Source organism: Corythoichthys intestinalis, chromosome 12 (genome assembly GCF_030265065.1).
Source record: "Corythoichthys intestinalis isolate RoL2023-P3 chromosome 12, ASM3026506v1, whole genome shotgun sequence".
Taxonomy (NCBI): Eukaryota; Metazoa; Chordata; class Actinopteri; order Syngnathiformes; family Syngnathidae; genus Corythoichthys; species Corythoichthys intestinalis.
The window spans coordinates 19,810,085-19,829,194 of record NC_080406.1 but is presented as its reverse complement, the minus strand read 5'-3'; the positions used below and the strand labels follow the sequence as shown (position 1 = coordinate 19,829,194).

Sequence of the window (19,110 nt, the reverse complement as noted above, 5' to 3'; positions counted from 1 at the left end):
TAAAGCGTATTGAACCGTACAGGGCGAACCGTACTGATCGGCTTTGAACCGCAAACTGCTAGATATCAAGCGTAATGACATTTTTAGGTGAGAAATAAGAATTTTTCTAATAAGATCTTGAGTTTTTTGAGTGAAAGCAGTGATTAATTTTTTTTTTTTTCGCATCTAAGATGCAATCGTTGGCTGTTTTAAACAATGTACATGCCCGGGCCGGCCGGCGGGACTCTGGCAATTCAGCCAGAAGCCCAAATTCCGCGCATTCACCTTAGTCTTCACCCTTTGTACTGACTCCATTTTGAAAGGTTTAAAGAAGGCTCACCGAAAACAAGTTGACAATTTATTCAGGTCGACAGCGATCAAAACGGCAAAGCGAAACACTTAGGTGGGGAGGCAAGCTCGTTCCAACTCTTTGAAGGCTCTCGCGGGGCAGAGGGTGTGTTTAGGGATTCTCTTCTGTTTGTGGATTGGACCGAAGGATTCGTGAGTTACTATTGTCCGGGCAACGAGGACTGTGGATTTTGCCACCTCAGCGTCAAAAGGGCTCTTGGAATCTTGTCAGTAATGTTATCAGTTGGATGTCGGGCGTTCTCCGGTGCTCCTTGTGTCCCGCCATTTGTTCTGGACTGTCCCGGAGAACTGATCGCGAGAGTTGGTGCATCAATCTTGCTCATGACGCCCCCGTTGAGCTTCCGTGATAAGAAGGCGTCGTGTATGTTTTATGCCCTATATTCTGCTTGTTTTTCTTAAACTATAGTATAAATGCTATTTATTTCATATTGGGTGTGTAAGAGTAATACAAACAGTCAAACAGTAAATACGAGAAACGATACTATTCCCTGATTAATTATATTAAGTGTGTTAGAGTAATTCAAACAGTTAGACGGTGACTACGAGGAAAAAGTACCGTCTCCTTCATCTAAAAAATGTTTTATCCGATTACTCTATTAATCGATGGAATTTTCAGTAGATCACTAAAATTTTCGATAGCTGCAGCCCTACCAATGACCATGCATTTCCAGTTGTCTGATTGTTTTTTTAAACAACTGTGTAATTGTACTCATAATTGTACTCATATTATATACATATAATGCTGTTGAAGGATACAATCGATGATGCAGCCTCCCTGAATGTTTCCACTCTGGGAGAAGTGGAGCTGGATGAATTTTCCGAAGCGGCTGGAGTTATTGTTGTACACCGTTTTTGCATTTCCGAATGCTTCCATGATGGGGCTGAAGGGACAAACCGCCGTAAACTTTCAAATTTGCCAGAAGTGTGTGTTTTCCATATGCATTTAATTAAACGAAAACCTAAAATCTTAAATATTTGTACCTGCTCTGGATGAGGGCCTGCTCCACTCTGGTGCTCCTCTCTGATGGCGGCGTGCCGGCCGAGTTCTGACTCATTACAGAAAGGAACTTGAGCAGCAACTTGGTGCTCTCAGTCTTCCCGGCACCGCTCTCCCCGCTGACAACATTCAGAGAAAGACAGATTAGCCCCGAGTCGAGTAGTTAATGAATAAGCAGCGCCGGTCACGCTGTCATTACCTAATGAGCACACATTGGCTGTCATGTCTCTTCCACAGGCAGCGGTAACACTCATTGGCGATGGCAAATATATGAGGGGGCAGCTCCCCCATCTGGTGTTTGCTGTATAAATCCACTGAGTTGCTGTCGTACAGGCCCGCAATCTGCTTGTAGGGATTCACAGCTGCCAGGATCGAACCTATGCTGGTCTGGGGGAGGTTAAAAAAAACAAAAAAGGAGATCTAATGCAAGAGGTTTTTTTTTTTTTTTTTTAATCTGACCAGGGGACTGTTTTAAAGTGACCATTTTGTTATGGGATTATATTATACAGCTAAATCAGAGTCCCTTTAAACCTTTTTTAATATTAGATCTTTATCCAGCTATTGTATTGAATCCATTCGGATTATGTGTTGACCATTGAGGGTCCCTTGCATTGCCTGATTTGACCTCATTTACTCATGCTGGTAATATTTTGGAATTCAGCCCACCGCTCCAACTGGTATTAAAGGACTTTAGTGAAGTTACTTGCAAATTGTTTTTGTAAGTTAACATTCTGAACTTCAAAAACATAGTTTTTGGATTGTTGTGTTGAAAGATGCTTAAAGATCCTCACTGTGGAAGCAGGACTTAGAATACGTTAACTGCACATTAGTTCCACGTTTAAATGCACTGCATTATTAATAGACATAAATATTAAAGGATACCCAAATAGAAACTGCGAAGGTGTATTCTCACTGTAACATGGAATTGACCAATCCCAAGAAAATGGGATGTCTAACACTTCACATACAGATGCATTTTGTATTTATAAATACCCCACCTTAAATAGATCTTTGCACAGTTCAGTAAATAAACATAACTATTTGAGGAAATGTGGTATTTTGGTAATCTTTTAAACATAGTTAAATGAACGAAAATACAACTTAGAAATCCACTTGCCTTTTTGTTTATGAGCAGGGATCTTGAATGAACGCTGAATATGTCATTAGAACCATATGTTTGTGTTGTCTGGTGATATATTACAGGCCTGGTTTGCTGGTAAACGGACATCTAATGGCCACTCAGTATAGCTATTTTTTATTTTACATTATGAAGATTGGTGACAGCACTGATGAAAGCAATTCATGACGATACATAATTTACTAATGTTTTATTTATCGTCATATGTCCCAGCACTAACCTCCATTTTTAATCTTCATTCAATAGCACAGTGGTACATCTACTTATGAAATTAATTAGTTCTGGAAGTAGTTTCTAAACTTGAAAATTCTGTACGTAGAGACACATTTTCCATGTAAATGCCCTAATCCGACTCTGACGCTGGGATACACACATATGTATACATTAGAGGTCCCTTTTAGCCAACTGGATGCTAGGAATGCTAGGCAATAGCCATTGGCAGAGCAGCTATAAGTATGTTACGTTCAGTCAACTCTGAGCTGCTAGTACCAGCCATACTGTATTTTTGCCTAGCCTAACAGCAGGTAATATTTTCCCAATGAGGCGTGTCTTAACCTGAAAACTCTGTATGTAGAGACATTGTTAAGTAGAGGTACCACTGTATTAATGTATTCACAATGCATCTATTCTAATCAATTTGTACAGTTTCCTTTGGGTGTACTGCTCCCAAGTGTGTGCATGTTAGCTTTTTGTCCAGTCAGGTTTCAGTGTTTCTGTGTCGATATAATTTGCCCATAACTGATCGAACTAACCCTAAACAATAAGAATAATTTAACTATTGACTGTCAATGACAGTACATGATTTTATAATCAGCATCTCTCTGATACATGTCACCTACATGACATGTTTTCAAAAACAGTTTTACCACATTACTGCATTAATTTTGATGTGTTTATGTGGCAGAGCTGGGTTACAATGGTATGAAAAAGTATCTGAACCTTTTGGACTTTCTCAAATTTCTGCATAAAATCCCCATCAAATGTGATGTGATCTTTGTCAAAATCCCACAGATGAAAAAAATGTGTCTGCTTTAACTAAAGCCACACCAACATTTATAGGTTTTCATATTTTATTTTAATGAGGATAGTATGCAAACAAACAATGACATAAGTGGGAAAAATCAGTAAGTGAACCATCACGTCTAATACTTTGTGGCACCCACTTTGACAGCAACAACTTCAACCAGACGCTTCCTATAGCTGCGGATCAGTCTAGCACATCGATCAAGACTAATCTTGGCCCATTCTTCTCACAAAACTGCTTTAGTTCAGTCAGATTCCTGGGATGTCTGGCATGAATCGCTGTCTTTAGGTCTTGCAACAGCATCTCAATGGGGTTTAAGTCTGGACTTTGACTTGGCCACTCCAGAACATGTATTTTGTTCTTCTGGAACCATTCTAATGTTGATTTACTTCTGTGTTTTTAATCATTGTCTTGTTGCTGCATCCATCCTCTTTTTAGCTTCAACTGCTGCCAGACGGCCTCAGGTTTTCCAGCAAAACATCTTGATAAACTTAGCAATTCATTCATCCATTAATGATTGCAAGTTGTCCAGACCCTGAGGCAGCAAAACGGCCCTAAATCATGATGTTGATGTTGGTGAGCTGCTCCATTTTTCCTCCACACATGACATTATGTGTTACTCCCAAACAATTCAACTTTGGGTTCATCAGTCCACAAAATATTTTGCCAAAATTTCTGTGGAGTGTCCAAGTGCCTTTTTGCGAACATTAACCGAGCAACAATGTTTTTTTAGACAGCAGTGGCTTCCTCAGTGGAGTCCTCCCATGAACACCATTCTTGGCCATAGTTTTACATATAGTTAATGTGTGCACAGAGATATTAGACTGTGCCAGTGATTTCTGTAAGTCTTTAGCAGACACTCTAGGGTTCTTTTGTACTTCTCTGAGTATTCTGCGCTGAACTCTTGGCGTTATCTTCAGTGGACGGCCACTCCTTGGGAGAGGAGCAACAGTGTCAGGGGCAGTTTACGTGGCGACTTTGCGACATGAAGACGCAATGACTGAGTAGCGGAATTGCCTCGCGTCCATATGGTGTCGGCGAAGACGAAAGGCAAAGACGAAAAATTCTGAATCCTGCCTCCCAAGTGGAAGAATTCGATTACGGGGGTCGCAGCGCATTCATATGCACGGAAACCGCCTTCGCTTCAATGACGTAAGCACTCGCGCACGTCACATGGGCGTGCGCAGCGGTGCTATTAAACATTAAAAACAGCAAATGGCGGAACGTCGGCTTTAATGTACTGTTTTCATAATGTTTTTAACTTAAATATGTAGAATGTTTCCATTGTTGTGCCTTTTTGAACAAAAGAAAATGCCATTACTTGGAGAGGGCGGGCATGTTGTCTTCCGGGCTGAGGAGGTCAAAGTGCATCATTCGCTGTCGCCTTGTAAATCTGCACTGCCGCCTAGGGCCTGGCATGAATACTACATCGTTTTTCATGCGGAATTGCGATATTGTTTGAATGGAAATGGAACCATATAAATGCAAACATGAAATTTTTCGTCTTCTCGGAGAGTCGCCATGTAAACTGCCCCCCAAACTCTCTCCATCTGTAGACAACTTCTCTGACTGTTGATTGATGAACATCCAGACTTTTAGTGATGGATTTGTATCCTTCCCCAGCTTTATACAAATCAAAAATCCTTAATCGCAGGTCTTCAGACATCTGTTTTGACCGAGCAATGATGCACATCAGACAATGCTTCTCATTGAGACATTTCTTACCAGGTGTGCTTTATAGTGGGCCGGGTAGCTTTAAACCACTTATCAGCGATTGGGCCCACACCTGACTTAAATGTTTGTATGTAAAAATTGGCTTCAGTTGCTCTTTAAGTCTCTTTAGGCATAGGGTTCACTTACTTATTTTTCCCCCTTCTTTCATTGTTTGCATGCTATCCTCATTACAATTTGAAAACTATAAATGTTTGGGTGGCTTTAGTTAAAGCAGACACTGTATTTTCATCAGTGTGATTTTGACAAAGATGAGATCACATTTGATGGTGATTTTATGCAGAAATGTGAGAAATTCCAAAAGGTTCAGATACTTTTTCATACCACTGTATATTAACATTTTTTCTGCAACCTGATAGCAGTGGAAATAAGCAAGTCTGCCCTGAAGGCCGAGGTACCACTGCCACAGCGTCTAGACACCAGGGAACCCACAATGGAGTCAACTGTACATGTTCCAACAGGGGTCCTTACGTAGATGTTGTCTCTCTGATAGCGCAGGAAGAGGTTGTGCATGATGGCAGCTTCGTGCAGCTCTGCCAGTGTGGACATGTCCTCCACTCCATGGACGCTACTGGGGTGCATCGGGTACGCAGTGTCCTTGCTTAGCTCCGCCTTCTGCAGGTAGATCACCTGGAAACACAAAGGAACAGATTTAAAAAATGATGTAGTACATTTACATTATTGGTGAAATATTCAAGTCTTCATTTTGTCATTAGGACAGGATTTAGAGCGTTATGTACTTTTGGGGTGGTATATTGACTTAAATATGTAACATGGTATTTCCGTGGTGGACTAAGTGTATGCAGAATGTTACTGGAGAAAGGGCGTACCCCGAAGCAAAAGCACAATAACAATGCGGTCATCTGAGAGATTTCAGATTGGGAGGACGACGACCTCGGGGGAAAAAGGCAGCACGTGTGATGATGTCATCCATCCAGCAGATTTACAGGCAGCTGAGAATTAATATTGAACCCTTTTCTTTCTCCTTCGTTCAAACTAACAAATAAATCTAAGAGCTTCTACCACGAGTCATTTTGCATTCACTGACTAAACCATACTTTGTGTGACTGCTGAGTCCAATTTCCTGGCACTAAACGCATTCACTGCCAGACACTGATAGACATCCATACTATTTTAACCAACCAGGTTCAATGGATTCGATGTCTATTGCCATCAACGGCAGCCAATGAGGTAAACTTTATGTCGACTTTGTGTCCAACAGAGAATGAAATGCACATGGCTTTACATTCCGACATTTTTCATGGGCTGGCTAAAAAAATAGCAAAAATAACTCCTGGATAACGAACAACTGTGAGAGGATATTATCATGTTTCGCTGACAAAACAAATCTATAATAAAATATATAAAATTAGTAAGGAATGCCTGTTCATTCTGTATCTGTTTACAGATACGACATATAGACTCAATCATTTTGATTTAATGTCTCTTTGAATTCAAGTAGTCTTTGTTGTGGATCCAGAGATAACGGCGTCCTGTTCGGATTTCACAGAAGAGGCTTTAGGTAGCCTCAGGGAGGTTTTCCATGCCTAAAACATCTGAGATTGGTGCAGAAAAATGAGAGGGGGTTTGAAATTTCACTGTGCGCCGTTTCATCTTAACTGCACTGGTCCAGGGTCATTCCCAGCCAATTATTCACTATCTTCAGAGCCTCGGTAAACACCAAGGATTAACTCTTTCAGTGGCTCTTCTCATCCTCCTGCTGTGACTTTAAATTACAGTAGTTTGCCACAAGATAGATATCCATATTTGATCACTGTCAGCCCTCCCAGTTCAAATGGATTAGACGTCTATCGTCAACTATGGCAGCCAGTAAGATGACTGATGTAGTGATGTTCAATCACACTACAACTTCTATGTATAATTAGGGCTGCAGCTATTGATTATTTTAAGAATCAATTAATCTATCAACTAGTTAATTCGAATAATCAAGTAATCGGATAGGGAACATTTAATGCATTGCAGAATAAATTTTAGGAGGTGTAAAACAAAGGCTTGCTAAGATTGCACTTTCAAAAGAGCATTAAATGCGAATACAAAATAAAATTTCCGAGTGTTGCTTCGAGCTAGGCCTGAACGATATTGGAAAAAACTATTGTTAAGATTTTTGGGGGGTTTGCAATATATTGCGATATTATAAAAAAATATATACATATTTTTTAAAGAAATTTTCACTTGATGACTTGAATAGCTGTTTGGAAAGACTTTGGATGACTCACCATCACCACAGTGTACAGTGATCCCTCGTTTTTCGCGGTTAATGGGGACCAGAACCCGCCGCGATAAGTGAAAAACCGCGAAGTAGCGCATATTCCCCCCCCCCCCATTCTTTTTTTTTTTTGTGTGTGTTTTTTGTGCTCAATGTATTTATTCAGATTTAGCACTGGAAAGAGATACATGTAAGACATGTTTTTTTTCACTTTTTCCCCGAAAGTGATTTTAAAAAATGTATATAAAATGGTTTTTAAGCACTTCAAATGTCAAAATTATGATCAGTTTTAAACATAACTGTCCAACCAAATCATTTTTGAACAATAATTAAAGTACTGTAGTAGACAAATGCTTGCCTTTATTAAATGGCTCTGTTTATCTTCCTTAGCTGTGACATGTAGAAATGTCAAACTCCTCATGATCACTTCTGGCACATTAATTCCAGCGCGGCTTCCTTGCAGAAACTGTTTTAACAAGTTAAACGATGATTGACAGATCCTGCCCGGCTTCTTTGGCCAGATCAAAGCCATCATTAACTTTAATAAGCAAGTGCCACAGTGACTACGAGGAACAAAGGGCTGGGAGAGGGAGGGTGTGAGGCTGTGTGCAGAGTAGAAAGCAAGGCGTATATGGATTTAAAAAAATAACTATCGCACGTGCTTGCGGTGGGACTATCGCACACGCGCACACCGCAATGGCAATGTTTAAACAATATATCTTTCAGGCTTACTTCGAGCTATGCAGAATTGCACTTTCATTTAAAACTACATAAAAATACCTGAGCTGAGCCTCAAATTTTATAAAAAATAAATACATAAATGAGGATCTAAGTATAACAAGAGAACAATTGGCTAATTTGAAAAGCAAAGCTAGCTTAAATGCTATAATTTTTTTTTTTTTTTTTTTACAATGCTCTTAACAAATCGTTCAAACACATATACCCACAAAAACAGCTATATATGTTTATAAAATAAATTAAGAATGCATAGAAAAAAATATTAGCTCAAACAAAAACTTATCTTATGTTGGTCTTAACGGGGAGCAGCTGAATTCAGCCATGTTAAATGAGTTATGACATATTCAACATTGCCACTAGAAAGCAGCGTATCCACCCAAATCAATAAAATTCAATGCAAACACTTTCAAAACAAACCATTACGCCACCCAAATTAAACGAATACTCGCGGCAGCAAAATTTGATTCAAAGCTTTTTTTCTAATCGAATTACTCCAGTTAATCGATTAAGCGTTGCAGCACTAGATATAAGTGATCAATAAATCTATGTGGTGTACTGCACTGCTGGAAAAGTTTTTTACTTCTTCCAACCCCTTTTCGAGTCTTATGTTTTGTTTGTGCTCTTGTATATCCAAAATGTGATGCATGTTTTCGAAATAAATTCAATCAATCAATCAATCAATTAATCAATCAATCAATCAATCAAAAGCGCTCCAATATATCAGGCTAATGTTGATAATGATTCAGAAAAATGTATACCTGTATCACTAAACTAAACTGGCATTGCGTGAAAAGAATCTGTATAAAATACAACAGATGTAAGAATATAAAAAATGATGATTGCATGAAAACTAAAGCATGCAGAAAAAAAAACAATGCCAGATTTTAAATCAGCACCCAAAAATGATAGAAAATCACTTAAAAATTAAATTTAAAAAATCAAAATTAAACAACAGAAAATGAACATTTTCAGTCATTTTCAGACCATAAAGTGCACAGGATTATAAACTACATCCACAAAATGTAACAAAAGAACTGCATTTCTTCAAATACTGTATATTGTAGGTTGCATTGGAGTCTCCACGCTGTATTCGGGGATGTTTACACTAAAAAACATCCAGCTTATTTGCATGTAAAAATTCATAAATTAGCTGCACTGGACTATAAGCGGCAGGGTTGAAAACAGGTAGGAAAAGTAGCATTTTAAAATCCTAAAATTACAGTAATTGTCGATTAATCTGGCAAATGATTAATCGTGGATTAATCAAATAATTGTTTTAAATCTAAACTGTTGTAAAGAAACTGTCTAATAGGTACAGTGGTACAAGTTAAAGTTGCGCCATGACCAAGCTCCTAATTACATTTACTCGAAAAATTAAATGCAGTGGACCCTCATGATACGAGCACCTCACCTTACGAGTTGTTCATGATATGAGCATCGTTAATATGGAGGTAGATTTGTGTCTTTATTATTCAATCCAAAAAAAAAATTGCTTCGATCAAAAAAACAGAAAAAAAAAAGCTGCTTCAATCAAAATATATATTTTCAATCAAAGAAAAAGACACTTCAATCAAAAAAAAAAAGTGTTCGAATGCAAAAATAAATTTGAAACTCAAAAAAATGTATTTGAAAACTATTTTCCTTTGATTGAATTTTTTTTTTTTTTTTTAAGTCAAGTTTTTTTTTTTTGTTTTTTTTTTATTGAAACAACTTTTTTGATTGAAGTAATGCAGGTTTGCGTTTGGACCGCATTTTGGCTGGGACATTTGTGTCTTTATTATTCAATAAAAAAAAAAAAGTTGCTTCAAACAAACAAACAAACAAAATTAAAGAAAAATCACTTAAATCAAAAAATTTAATCCTAGAAAAAATGTTTTTGAATGTGAAAAAATATTTGAGACTCAGAAATAGTAAATATGACATGACTCATTTAACATAGCTGAATCCAGCTGCTCCCTGTTAAGACCAACATAGGTTTTTGTTTGAGCTAATGTTTTTTTTGTGCTTTTGTAATTTAGTTTATAGGTATATGTAGCCGTGTTTTGTAGGAATGTGTGTTTGAACGATTTGTTAAGAGCATCCTAATAAAAAAAAAGTTAGCATTTTATAGCATTTAAGCTAGCGGAATTTTGCTTTGTAAGTTAGCCAATTGTTCTTTTGTTGTTCATAGATTCTGATTTTTTTTCCATACCGTTTGAAGGTAAGCTCAGCTATTTTAATCTATTTTTAAATGAAAGTGCAATTTTGCATAGTTTGAAGAAGCACTCAGGAATTTTATTTTGTATTAGCATTTAATGCTCTTTTTCAATTGCAATCTTAGCAAGATTTTGTTTTACATTTCTTAAAATGCATTCTGCAACGCATTAAATGTTCCTGGTGCGATTACTCAATTATTCGAACTAACTAGTTGATAAATTAACCGACTACTAAAATAATCAATAGATGCAGCCCTAATCATGAGGGCCCTCTGTAGACTTTCCCTATTCATTGAAATGCCAAAAAGTTGTGTTTTTAAACAAAAGGAAATATATATTGTATAAAAGCATGATAAAAAAATGATGCAAATAAATAATCTACATTTATATTGAGGAAGGTTTCATAGAAAACTCTTCTTTTGTTTCCTCCTGTGTGTAACCACACCCTTCTTCTGCTGCTTTGTTCAACCAGCGCTACTGAATATTCAGAGAAAGAGGTGGGGTCACAGTCACAGTACACTTGCTGAATGTTCGAGAGCACGGTAGCTATTCAAGCCAAGGCAACGAAATCATTTTTGACAGATGGCTGGTGTGGGACACTTTGGGTGTTGAAATGCTAAAAAGATGTCGGGAGCCACACAGCAGCTTCATAATATTTGCGAGCATTAAACAAATCCATCTGACGTGAATAATCGATCCAACACAGATTGTTGCAATAATGTTTGTGTGAGTGTGCATTCCTATCTCACATAATGGCTCCTTTGACTAATCAAAATGAGGCTCCATCAAGTGACCTACTTCATACATCTGAATGAGACTGAATGTCTGCACTACAACACTGGAAGAAGCTGATTTGTTTCACTTATTGAAGTAAAGGAAAAGTTAGATACAGTTGACGTATTGGGTCAAATTGTTAATTACTACAACAAGACTCTTAGTATAACTTTCGTTTAAAAGTCAACTAAATTCACTGTTGGTTGTCAGGTAACAGGAATTCCTGTGCCTCTTTGTGTCCGTCGCTCTCAAAATAACAAACACACTGTTAATCCAGCTGGTGCCATCTGCCCACTTACAACACACACCCACAAGACATTGTAGTTTTTTGTGTACTCTCAACTCATCCTTCTCCTTCAGGTCTAAGACAATGACAAATGCTGATGTGGTGGTTAATGTGACAGCAGCCAAGTCAGCCCGTTAAAGCCCAGACACTCTCCCCTCAGGAGGTTGCAAGATGAGCACTTCGGCCCAGAGCAATGGCACTAAACCGATTGGTAATGGTATATCACCGCCCTGAGGGAGGGCAGAAACACTGCCAGGATACATTTACCAAAACAAGTTCCGACTGACATAGCACCTGTGTCTAAAAATAAAGCAGAGCCCAAAACAGAAACTCTTACAGACATTTATAATGAACTATGAACTATATAAATATGATGATTACAAATGAAGACTGCTGTCACATTCCTGCTATTCTACAGAAAACATTTTAAACAAGGCCACAATTGTTCGAGTTAAATCATCATGCAAACATACACTGCTGGCCAAAAGTATTGGCACCCCTGCAATTCTGTCAGATATTGCTCAATTTCTCCCAGAAAATGATTGCAATTACAAATGCTTTCTTAGTAGTATCTTCATTTATTTTGCTCGCAATGAAAAACACAAAAGAAAATGGGGGGAAAAATTAAATCACTATCATTTTACACAAAACTCCAAAAATGGTTGGGACAAAAGTATTGGCACCCTTTGAAATATCATGTGATGCCTCTCTAATTTGTGTAATTAACAACACCTGTTACTTACCCGTGGCACGTAACAGGTGGTGGCAATAACTAAATCACACTTGCATCCAGTTAAAGTGGATTAAAGTTGACTCAACCTCTGTCCTGTGTCCTTGTGTGTACCACATTTTTGCCTGGCACCGCCAGACTATTTTCCCTGTATTTTTCAAACACTGTGAGAATAGTCTGGGACCCAGCCCATTAACGGCCTCTCGAGCAAGCACAAAATCAACCGTCCAATCAGATTCGTTTATTTGCGTGACGTGTTCTTAACGAGTAACGTCACTCTTGCGCGCCGAAAGTCGTTTCTACAACAACACAGATGGCGAACAAGAGAGCCGAGAAAATGTTCCAATCCGCGGTAAAATCAGTTTTGATTTACTAAAAACACATCGACACAAGTCATTGACAACAGTCAACATGGCTCACGCAAGCCATGTTGAATAAACTTCTCCATTCTTCGCTCACGCTAGTTACTTGTCGCTTTAACAACGTCACGTCTGCCCGTCACTATTGGTCCACTCGCTGTCTGTTTGCTGTGGCTTGCTCCGCCCTGGGAATTTGATCCGCTGGACAGTCGCCAGACTCAATCGCTGGAACAGCGGTGAGTCTGGTATTCCAAGCAAACCACATTTAGCATGGAGAAAAGAAAGAAGACCAAACAACTGTCTGAAGACTTCAGAAGCAAAATTGTGAGGACGCTTGGGCAACCTCAACGCTACAAGACCATATCCAAAGACAAGTGTCTACTGTGCGCATCGTCATCAATATGTGTAAAGCCCGTGGCACTGTGGCTAACCTCCCCAGATGTGGACAGAAAGGAAAAATTGACGAGAGATTTCAACAAATGATTGTGCTGATGGTGGATAAAGAACATCGACTAACATCCAAACAAGTTCAAGCTGTCCTCCAGTCCGAGGGTACAACAGTGTCAACCCGTACTATCCGTCGGAGTCTGAATGAAAAGGGATTCTATGGTAGGATACCCATTCCCAGGAAAATCCAACTTCTGACCCAGGGACATCAAAAAGCCAGGCTGGAGTTTTTCAAAACTTATCTAAGAAAACCAAAAACGTTTTGAAAGAATGTTCTCTGGTCAGATGACACAAAAGTAGAGCTTCTTGGGAAATGACATCAACATAGAGTTCACAGGGAAAAAAACGAGACCTTCAAAGAATAAAACACGGTCCCCACAGTCAAACATGGCGGAGGTTCCCTGATGTTTTAGGGTTGCTTTGCTGCCTCTGGCACTGGACTGCTTGACTGTGTGCGTGGCATTATGAAATCTGAAGACTACCAACAAATTTTGCAGCATAATATAGGGCCCAGTGTGAGAAAGCTGGGTCTCCCTCAGAGGTAATGGATCTTTCAGCAGGACAATGACCCAAAACACACTTCAAAAAGCACTAGAAAATGGTTTGAGAGAAAGCACTGGAGACTTCTAAAGTGGCCAGCAATGAGTCCAGATCTGAATCCCATAGAACACCTGTGGAGAGATCTGAAAATGGCAGTTTGGAGAAGGCACCCTTCAAATCTCAGAGAACTGGAGCAGTTGGCCAAAGAATAATGGTGTAATATTTCAGCACAGCATTGTAAGAAACTCAATGATGGATACCGGAAGCGGTGCCAATACTTTTGTCCGGCCCAATTTTGGTGTTTTGTGTAAATGATAATGATTTTAAAAATGTTTTCATTCTCTTTTGTGTTTTTTTATTGCAAGCAAAATAAATGAAGATATTACTACCACCAAAGCATTTGTAATTGCAATCATTTTCTGGGAGAAACTGAGCATTATCTGACAGAATTGCAGGGGTGCCAATACTTTAGGCCAGTAGTGTAGCTCTACAATAGATGGACAAAAATATCACATTACCACCAGTTTTAAATTGATGCAAGTAAAAGAAAAATCATCACCAGTCAACCACAATATTAATAAGAAACTACAAACAGGATTTTTCATTTACATTTTTGTATCTTTTGAGAATTGATGGAATAGTGTTAATCCATGTGTGGATACATTCCTCTTTAAATATTCTTTGTGTAATCTGATGTCGGAACTGATGTGGAAATGACGCTAAATGTCTTGACGCCATGGTCAGAAATACTTTTTGATACCCACAGGGTTACTTCCTTACATTATGCCACTGCCAAATAACCTGCAGGCCACTAGACAACAAAGAGTAGATAAGAAAGACAACACATACTCAAAAATTTTTTTACCCTACTTTCAAAGCTATTTTTCATGTGTCCATCAACACCACACTCTCTCCATTTCCGCGGGTTGCAGGATTTCCTCCAGACAAACAGACGTCCATGCGACGGCAAATAGATAAGCTCATTCTGCACTAACTTTACAAAAGGTGTTGATCCCACAGCAGCCGCACATAAAACACACATATGTGAACTTCCTGCATGCACTCCCCCTCTTTCTAAATGCAATTATCCTCTTTCAGTGTCATTTAACGTTGACTAATACAAAGACCACACACTGACTAGTGTCTTACCTTTCCATAATCGGTGGTGAGGACGAGTGATGTTTCATCACAAGAGCTGACAGTGGAGGGGAGCAGTTGCTCTTTATGTCTCAGCCACACATGGGAGCCCTAAAAAAAAACAAAAACATTTTAAATCACTCACAGCAAAAAACACTTGAGTGAACAATAGCGCATGTTTATCAACAGTAGAGAAAAGGCCTACATCGACAACAGAATCGACTTTTTTTTTTATTTGACTTATTTTGTGTTTGCATTATTCCAATTATTCAATGTAATCAATTTTAGCCCTACCTTGCAGTACAGGTAGTCCCCGGGTTACAACAAACCCGACTTACGCAATTTCAACTTTCCGATGCCTGTGTCTCGTCGTTTTATTTTTTCATGTTGACTTTTGTTTTGTGATGCATGCTTTTATTTTGGCACAGGAAGCGTAGAACAGGAAGCGAACAGATGTACATACGCGCCCGCCCACTCCACACACGCACACACAGGGCAGCCGAGTGGCAGAGGTGACAGCCTGCGCGCACATTTGTTGCTTGTGAAGCATCCAGAGGTGAACGCTGTATATAACCGCTTTGTACTGTTTCTTGTGCGTTTTCAATTGTAGTCAAATCCTTGGGGCAAGTTTATGTGATTTTTTTTTGATGATGTGCTGACGCTAACCGATACATGCTAATTGTTTGTTATTGCGCATCAGCAGCTACCTATAAACACAAATTTGAATTGCTGTTATTGAAGATGACTCCTTTAATTTAATTTAATTTTAGTTACATTCTGCAAGTGTTCATGTCATGTAGGCATGTGCCAGTATGAGATTCCGACAGTATGATGACCTTAAGCCAAAATATTGCGGTTTCACGGTACTGCAATTATGGCTCTAAAATGGGCTACTTTGAGATATCTGAGTTAAAAAAAAAATAATAATAATTCCATTGAATAGGATTTTTATTTTTCAAAACATACTAACAAATTGAAACATAAGTATGTTAAGTTAAAATAATTCACAAAAAATAATAAAATAACAAATATTCTAAAAATGAAAATAAATGCAGTCCTTTAGCTGAGCATAAACCCACAGCCACAGCTTAACATTAATATCATCAGAACAAAAATAATTGAATTATTTTCCATAAAAAGCACGTGTGTTAGACTCGTATCATGTTTACAGTATACACACACACACACACACACACTCTCTTTCTCAACACAGACAGTTGCCAGAGAGAAAAAAACACGTTTTACCACCGCTAGACATACTAAACATGCTGGAGTTAACTCTCGTAGCTGGTGGGAAATATTCATGATAGTGTTTACTAACCTTTAATTTTGTATAAATGCAAAATCATTAACCGATATTCCAGTAATGTCCAACTCCAAAAATCTGATACTGATATCAAACCCATACCGATATATGCGGTCATGGACTTAACATATTCATTATTTTTCAGTCTTTTATTGTTCATTTAATTTTTGCACCATGAAGGCAAATGGTCTGCTTACATAACAAATCCCAAGCATTTAATCTGGTCAATCAGCATAACTGCTGTGCTAAACTGTGACCAGCCCTTATACAAAGACAGAAGGCTTCTTCTTTCACTTTGAAAGCAACATGCATATTGACCCAAAACCGATGTCGATATTATCTGATATCAATTTAAAATAATAATAATAATAATAATAATGATAATACATTTTATTCATAACGCACCTTACATTTGAAAAACAAATCTCAAAGTGCACATTGCCAGAAAAAAAAATTAAATAAATAAATAAAAAGACTTAGAATAAAAGAGTAAAAGCAAAACAGACATGCTTTTATCGGCCGATATTTTCGGCCACCCGATAATTTTGGATACCTGTAATCTAGAACCAACATGCCATTTTACTCAGAGTTCCATTTAAGTTAGTTCTAGATCAGTGCTGTTTTTTTCAACGATGACCAAAACGAAAATATTTCGTCAACGAACAATTTTTTCATGACAATGACGCGACAAAAATGTGACTTGGAGACTAAAACATAACTAAATAGATGCCAGTTGTCATCTGATGAAACGAGAACGAGATGAAAATTAGCCATAGTTTCTGTCATAAGTTCGCAATGTGTGATATTTTCTTACTGTATGTGTAGTTAGCACGCATTTAGCAGTGTTTGATTGTGTCAATCATGTGACATGCTGCACCGCCCACCCGACCCACACACATGCGCGTGTGCCCATTCAAGGCTCCTTTTGTGAAACATACTGTATGTGGCAGGTGTTGCACATCAAACTATCTTTTAGCATTAGCACAGCTTGCACGTTAGCATTAGCATTTAGCGCGATGATTTAGTGAGTGTCTTCTTAAACTCTTGGAAAACTTTTTACATGCAGTTTGTGGCGTCCAGGTGAGTTTAATTAATTGCAATTAATGTGCTGTTTTCCTACTGAGTGTGTAGTATCATCATGAAGATGTGGATGTCCTTGTAGACTCTACAATTAGTCCTTCTAAAAAAAAATAGCATATTGTGATAAAGTTCATTATTTTCTGTAATGTACTGATAAACATTACAATTTTATATATTTTAGATTCATTACACACAACTGAATTAGTTCAAGCCTTTTATTGTTTTAATATTGATGATTTTGGCAAAAAAAGTCCAGAAAAAACGAAAATCCCTATCTCAAAAAATGTGCATGTCATGAAAAGGTACTCTAAAGAAGCTACTTACCTAATCATATGACTCAATGAATTTACCCAAAACTCCTGTGAAAAATTCCTGAGGCTTTTAAAAACGCCCAGCCTGGTTCATTACTCAAAACTGCAATCATGGGCAAGACTGCCGACCTGACAGCTGTCCAGAAGGCCATCATTGACACCCTCAAGCAAGAGGCTAAGACACAGAAAAACATTTCTGAGCGAATAGGCTGTTCCCAGAGTGCTGTATCAAGGCACCTCAGTGGGAAGTCTGTGGGAAGGAAAAAGTGTAGCAGGAAACGCTGCAGAACCAGAAGAGGTGACCGCACCCTGAGAAAGATTGTGGAGAAGGGCCGATTCCGGACCTTAAGGGAACCTGCAGAAACAGTGGACTGAGTCTGGAGTAGAAACATCAAGAGCCACCGTGCACAGGCGTGTGCTGGAAATGGGCTACAGGTTGCCTGGTACACCAGACTCACCGCTGTTCCAGCTATTGAGTCTAGCCACCATTCAGCGGATACAATTTCCATGGCGGAGCAAGCCACAGCAAACAGACAGCGGAGTGAACCAATCAGCAAAGGGCAGACGTGACGTTAGTAAAACGACGAGGACAGGACGAGGACAGGACGAGGAACTAGCGCGGAAGTAAACATACGAGGAAAGCAGAGTTTATTCAACATAGCTAGCGCGAGACAGACTGTTGTCAATGACTCGTGACGATGTGTTTTTGGTAATTTAAAACTGATTTTACCGTGGATTGGAACATATTCTCGGCTCTCCTGTTCACCATCTGTGTTGTTGTGGAGACGACTTTCGACGCGCAAGAGTGACGTTGGTCGTTAAGAATACGTCACGCAAATAAACGAATCTGATTTGTCGATTGATTTTGTACCTGCTCGAGAGGCCGTTAATGGGCTGGTTCCCAGACTTTTCTCTCAGTGTTTGAAAATACATGGAGAACAGTCTGGCTGTGCCAGGCAAGGCTACAGGTGCCGCATTCCCCAGGTCAAGCCACTTTTGAACCTGAAACAGCGGCAGAAGCGCCTGACCTGGGCTACGGAGAAGCAGCACTGGACTGTTGCTCAGTGGTCCGAAGTACTTTTTTCAGATGAAAGCAAATTTTGCATGTCATTCGGAAATCAAGGTGCCAGAGTTTGGAGGAAGACTAGGGAGAACAGAAAGCCAAAATACCTGAAGTCCAGTGTCAAGTACCCACAGTCAGTGATATTCTGGGGTGCCATGTCAGCTGCTGGTGTTGGTCTACTGTGTTTTATCAAGGGCAGGGTCAATGTAGCTAGCAATCAGGAGATTTTGGAACACTTCATACTTCCATCTGCTGAAAAGCTTTATGGAGATGAAGATTTCATTTTTCAGCACGACCTGGCACCTGCTCACAGTGCCAAAACCACTGGTGAATGGTTTACTGACCATGGCATTACTGTACTCAATTGGCCTGCCAACTCTCCTGACCTGAACCCCATAGAGAATCTGTGGGATATTGTGAATAGGAAGTTGAGAGACACCGGACCCAACACTGTGGATGAGCTTAAGGCCGCTATCGATGCATCCTAGGCCTCCATAACACCTCAGCAGTGCCACAGGCTGATTGCCTCCACGCTAAGCCGCATTGAAGCAGTCATTTCTGCAAAAGGATTCCCGACCAATTATTGAGTGCATAGCTGATATAATTAATTGAAGGTTGACTTTTTTTGTATTAAAAATCACTTTTTTGTATTGGTCGGATGAAATTTGCTAATTTTTTG

The 19,110-nt window shown here is 39.0% G+C and overlaps 1 protein-coding gene across 1 annotated transcript in view; it reads right to left on the bottom strand.

Annotated features, from left to right (window-relative positions):
- The window catches only part of LOC130926754 (unconventional myosin-X-like), a 154,246-nt gene that overhangs the window by 109,001 nt on the left and 26,135 nt on the right, over positions 1-19,110 (bottom strand). Inside the window, exons 2-6 of the mRNA XM_057851915.1 lie at positions 14,684-14,782; positions 5,710-5,868; positions 1,545-1,732; positions 1,330-1,464; positions 1,105-1,229 (exon numbers count right to left, since the gene is read on the bottom strand). Of these exons, the coding sequence (XP_057707898.1) occupies positions 1,105-1,229; positions 1,330-1,464; positions 1,545-1,732; positions 5,710-5,868; positions 14,684-14,782 (706 nt within the window). The remainder of the gene's footprint in view (positions 1-1,104; positions 1,230-1,329; positions 1,465-1,544; positions 1,733-5,709; positions 5,869-14,683; positions 14,783-19,110) is intronic.